We start from the raw sequence: 5779 nt of genomic DNA on the forward strand, positions 1-5779 counted from the left end.
CTGTCTCAAAAAAAAAAAAAAAAAAAAAACATTTATCAGAATATCACCAAAAAGCATATTTTATCTTGCAAATTGAAAATGAAATCATACATTTGCTCTTTTTTAAAGAATTAATCTCGGACGGTGCCTGTAGCTCACTGAGTAGAGCACCGGCCCCATATACCAGTGGTGGCGGGTTCGAACCTGGCCCCAGCCAAACTGAAACAAAAAATAGCTGGATGTTGTGGCAAGTGCCTATAGTCCCAGCTACTCAAGAGGCTGAGACAAGAGAAGTGCCTAAGTCCAAGAGCTGGAGGTTGCAACATCACAGCACTCTACCAAGGGTGACAAAGTGAGACTCTGTCTCTTAAGAAAAAAAGAATTAATCTCTTTAAGAAGAATTTCATTGACGTATAATCAGCGAGAATGTAAGTGTGTATAAATATTTTCATTTGCTAGGTGGCACCTGTGGTTCAGTGGGCAGGGTTCTGGCCCCATATACTGAGGGTGACCGGTTCAAACCAGGCTCTGGCCAAATTGCAACAACAAAATAGCTGGGTGTTGTGGCAGGCACTTGTAGTCCTAGCTACTCGGGAGGCTGAGGCAAGAGAATCACCTAAGCCCAGGAGTTGGAGTTTGCAGTGAGCTGTGACACCCAGCACTCTACTAAGGGCGATAAAGTGAGACTCTGTCTCTTTAAAAAAAAAAAAGTTTTTTTTCATTTGCTAAAAATGATTATGATTTCACATGATCTGAGGAATGATAGAAGCTGGTTAAAAGCTAATAACTTTGTGTATTTTGACTTCTTTATCATGAGATGATTCCATATAACTTTGAGGGAGGATTTAAGAATAATATTGGGGCTCGGCACCTGTGGCTCAAGTGGTTAAGGCGCCAGCCACATACACCTAAGGTGGCAGGTTCGAATCCAGCCCCGGCCGCTAAACAATGATGGCTGCAACCAAAAAATAGCCGGGCGTTGTGGTGGTCACTTGTGGTCCCAGCTACTTGGGAGGCTGAGGCAGGAGAGTCACTTGAACCCAGGAGTTGGAGGTTGCTGTGAACTGTGATGCCATAGCACTCTACCTAGGGGGATAGCTTGAGGCTCTGTCTCAAAAAAATAATATAGGGGCCCAGCATGATGGCTCACACCTGTAATTCTAGCACTCTGGGAAGCCAAAACAGGTGGATTGCTTGAGCTCCAGAGTTTGAGACCAGCCTGAGCAAAAGTGAGACCCCGTCTCTACTAAAAATAGAAAAACTGAGGCAAGAGGATCACTTTAGCCCAAGTGTTAGAGGTTGCTGTGAGCTATAACACCACAGAACTCTACCTAGTGCAACAGCTTTGATACTGTCTCAAAAAAAAAAAAAAAGAATAATACTGGGGTTTTATTTGGCTTTTGTTTTTTTAGTGTTGTTTTATAGGGACTACAGTGTTCCTGTTGAGCAAACTAACTTTTCTTTAAAACAGCATTTCTGGGGTGGCGCCTGTGGCCCAAAGGAGTAGAGCACTGGCTCCATGTACCGGAGGTGGCTGGTTCAAACCAAGCCCCAGCCAAAAAAAAAAGAAAAAGAAAACTGCAAAAAAAAATAAACAGGCATTGTGGCAGGTGCCTGTAGTCCTGGCTACTCGGGAGGTTGAGGCAAGAGAATTGCCTAAGCCTAGGAGTTGGAGGTTGCTGTCAGCTGTGACGCCACTGCACTCTACTGAGGGTGATAAAGTGAGACTGTCTCTTTAAAAAAAAAAAAAAGACAGCATTTCTGGCCTGTCTTTACTTCCTACAGTTTCATCGTGTATAAAAGGAGAGTCCATATATTCTTATCCAGAACATCTTTAAACTCAAGTAAGAATTATTCTTGCAGTAGAAATTAGATTGTGCTCATTCTTTTTTTGTTTTTAAGGATGATCAAGTAGAACATTTTATAAACAAATATATCTTTATCTCATTCGGGATTGTAATGTAGCATATTACTCTGATTTTCAGATTTCAGTTTTTTTCAGGTTTCTTAAAATAACTGTATCATACACATAAAAATACTAATTTTTAAGTTGGTTTGTTTGTTTAGGTTATTTTGAAACAGTCTTACTCCACTGCCTTAGGTAGAGTGCCACGGTATTATAGCTTATAGCAACCTCAAACTCTTAGGTTCAAGCATTCCTATTGCCTCAGCTTCCTGAGTAGCTAGGACTACAAGTGCCTGCCACAAAACCCAGCTCTTTTTTCTATTTTTAGTAAAGATGGAGTCTTTCTTGCTCAGGCTAGTCTTGAATCCCTGAGCTCAGGGAATCCACCCACCTTGGCCTCCCAGAGTGTTAGGATTATAGGCATGAGCCACCACACCTAGCCAGTCTTTAGGTATTTTAAAGTAATGTGATATACTAGAATGCCAAAAACATAAACCTGACATAATCACTTACAGTCCCCTGCTTTCCTTAGCACATAGCTTTGCATCCCCTAAAAGTTAGCTATTGGATTAAAATTGAATGCTAAAAATCTGCATTTTGTACATCATCACCCATTGCCACGTATACCACTGAAGTCTCTATTATTAGCCCTCAACTTTTCCCTCCTGAACTTGTTTATATGTAAAGTATTGTAGAAAACAGAACTGATGCATTTCCTCTACTAAATCTCGCTCCACAATGACCTCTCTTTCTAGGAAGTGTTAAACATGCTGAAGGAAAGCAAAGCAGACATCTTTGTGGACCCAGTTCTTCATACAGCTTGTGCCTTGGACATTAAACACCACTGTGCAGCCATCACCCCCGGCCGTGGACGTCGTAAGTCATTTCTGACCCTGTCTGAGCTATCTTGGGAGGAACAAAACCTCCCTCTCAGACATCAGCGATTTCTACTCTGCTCTGAGGCTATATCCCCGCTATAGACAACATCCCCTGGGGGACTGATCGATACTAAAACTAGGCCTTTGTGGCACAGCGAATTTAGTAATAATCCTGCTGGTTTGAACTGATCTTTTCATGACCAGGGCTAAAGATTTGATCAAGAGGGAAAATCGAGTTGTTCATCAGGGAAGCACAGGTTAAGCCATCCTCATGGCCCTCTTTCTCCTCTTACCTAACCAGTTTCATCCACAGCCCACTAGCCACAATAGTCTCCATAGACAGGTTCATTGTGAGGCTGGATTTAGGACAAGTGTAGTTGTTTCTGAAGCAGGTGTGTCCAGTAACAGTAAGAGATTTTAAGAGAGATTCTGCACAGCCAAACTTGGAGGTTAAATATAATTTCTCTCAATGTTGGATTTTGGGTCAAATTTCCTAGAATGAATTTAACTTTGTTAAACCTTCAGATCTAATTTTTTGGTAATTGAATAACCTCTTCCCCAATTTTACAGAAATTTCTCTAATCTGTAGTTTCAAACTCTTCTTACCTGCTTTCACCACAGAAATGTCCTGCCTCATGGAAGCACTGGAGGATAAGCGGGTGAGGTTACAACCTGAGTGTAAAAAACGCCTCAATGACCGGATTGAAATGTGGAGTTATGCAGCAAAGGTAATGATCACAAGAATCTCCTAATGTGACAGTCTCTTCTGTCAGTTTCCAGTCTCTTTGAGATAGTTCACTGATCTTGTCCTCATTGTGAGATTAGTAATAAGTGTATTAAGAACTAGATCATTGCACTTTTAAAACTCCTTGAATTGGCTGGGTATAGTGGCTCACGCCTGTAATCCTGGCACTGTTAGTGGCCAAGGCGGGTGGATTGCTTGAGCTCACAAGTTTGAGACCAGCCTGAGCCACAACAAGACCCCATCTCTAGTAAAAATAGAAAACTTGAGGCAAGAGAATCGCTTCAGCCCAAGACTTGGAGGTTGCTGTGAGCTATGGTGATGCCATGGCACTCTTCCCAGAATGACAGCTTAAAACTCTATCTCAAAAAAAATAAATAAATAAAATAAAGTAAAATAGACAGCACCCATAGCTCAGTGGGTAGGGCGCCAGCCACATACACTGAGACTAGCTGGTTTAAACCCAGCCCGGGCCTGCTAAACCAACAATGACAACTGCAACAAGAACAACAAAAAAAATAGCCGGATGTTGCAGTGAGTGCCTGTAGTCCCAGCTACTTGGGAGGCTGAGGCAAGAGAATCCCTTAAGCCCAAAAATTGGAGGTTGCTGTGAGCTGTGACGCCACAGCACTCTACCCAGGGTGACAGTTTGAGACTCTGTCTGAAAAAAAAAAAAAAAAAGAATTTGAAGATAATGGCTCACCAACTATGCTCAGCAGCCAGGGCGCCTACCACATACACCAGGGCTGGTGGGTTGGAACCTGGTCCCAGCCTGCCAAACAACAATGATAACTACAGCGAAAAAAATGGCCAGGGCTTGGCACCTATAGCTCAGCTGCTAGGGCACCAGCCACATATACCAAAGCCAGCATGTTTGAACCCAGCCCAGGCCTGCCAAACAACAATGACAACTACAACAAAAAAATAGCCATGCGTTGTGGTGGGCTCCTGTAGTCCCAGCTACTTGGGAGGCTAAGGCAAGAGAAACACTTAAGCCTAAGAGTTTGAGGTTGCTGTGAGCTATGACGCCACAGTGCCCTACCCAGGGAGACATCATGAGACTCTATCTCAAAAAAAAAAAAAGTAAAAATAAATCTTAAAAAAAAATTAAAGAGGGTGGCACCTGTCACTCAAAAGGGTAGGGTGCCAGTCCCATATGCTGGAGGTGGTGAGTTCAAACCCAGCCCCGGCCAAAAAGAAAAATTAAAGGAAAAAAAACCTTCACTGTTCTTGAGCCTAACACCACCAGATCCCTTTGCATTGGGCTGTCTTCTGCCCTCAAGTTTAGGGTGACCAGATTTTAACATTTGTAAAGCGGGACAACATGCTGGGGGTGGGAGGGCGGGGCAGGGCAGGGCCTGACAACAATGCAAACTTTGATAATCACTTCTCAACAATTATTTGTTATTATTACAGTTTAACATTATAAAATTAAGAAAAATAATATAAAACTCATATTCTGGCAAAATAGCCACATGGCAGCCAAAGACTGTATATTCCCTTCCTATTCTCCTGCCGTTAGTGCATTCTTTCCAAAAATCAGGACTTTTTTAAAATGCCGTGGGACACAGGACAAATTGTTAAAAAGTGGGACGTCAGGTCTACTCAGGTTGCCCATGGTTCACCACTGAAAAGTGAATCACCCAAGAAGAAAAGAGACAACATGCCCAATAAAAAACAAGGAAATCTAACATTGTCTTAAAGCTTATTTTTATAATTTTACATAATTTTGGCTTGGCGCCTGTAGCTGAAGTGACTAGGGCTCCAGCCACATACACTGGAGCTGGCAGGTTCGAATCCAGCCTGGGCCACCAAACAACAATGACAGCTATAACCAAAAAATAGCCGGACATTGTGATGGTCGCCTGTAGTCCCAGCTACTTGGGAGGCTAAGGCAAGAGGATCGCTTAAGCCCAAGAGTTGAGGTTGCTGTGAGCTGTGTGATGCCATGGCACTCTACACAGGGTGACAGCTTGAGACTCTGTCTCAAAAATAAATAATTAATTTTACATAGTCTGTGGGAGAAAGATATATATGTGAGACTAGTCCTTACTTGGTCTGGAACATGGAGAAGACGCTAGTGAATGTATATGGTACCTAAGCAGACTTGGGCTAGTAGAAATTTTTCCTATAAAAGTTCAGCCTCGTCTAGGCGCCTGTGGCTCAAGTGGCTAAGGCGCCAGTCACATACACCTAAGGTGGCAGGTTTGAATCCAGCCCGTGCCCACCAAACAACCATGATGGCTACAACCAAAAAAAATAGCCGGGCATTGT

At 42.8% G+C, this 5779-nt stretch overlaps 1 protein-coding gene across 1 annotated transcript in view; it reads left to right on the forward strand.

The window, feature by feature from the left end:
- Window positions 1-5779, forward strand: part of GLG1 (golgi glycoprotein 1) — an 80383-nt gene that overhangs the window by 71408 nt on the left and 3196 nt on the right. The window contains exons 22-23 of the mRNA XM_023514094.1: window positions 2641-2761; window positions 3385-3491. Coding sequence (XP_023369862.1) covers window positions 2641-2761; window positions 3385-3491 — 228 coding nt within the window. The remainder of the gene's footprint in view (window positions 1-2640; window positions 2762-3384; window positions 3492-5779) is intronic.

This window comes from Otolemur garnettii, unplaced genomic scaffold (assembly GCF_000181295.1).
Source record: "Otolemur garnettii isolate 467f Iridium unplaced genomic scaffold, OtoGar3 scaffold00047, whole genome shotgun sequence".
Taxonomy (NCBI): Eukaryota; Metazoa; Chordata; class Mammalia; order Primates; family Galagidae; genus Otolemur; species Otolemur garnettii.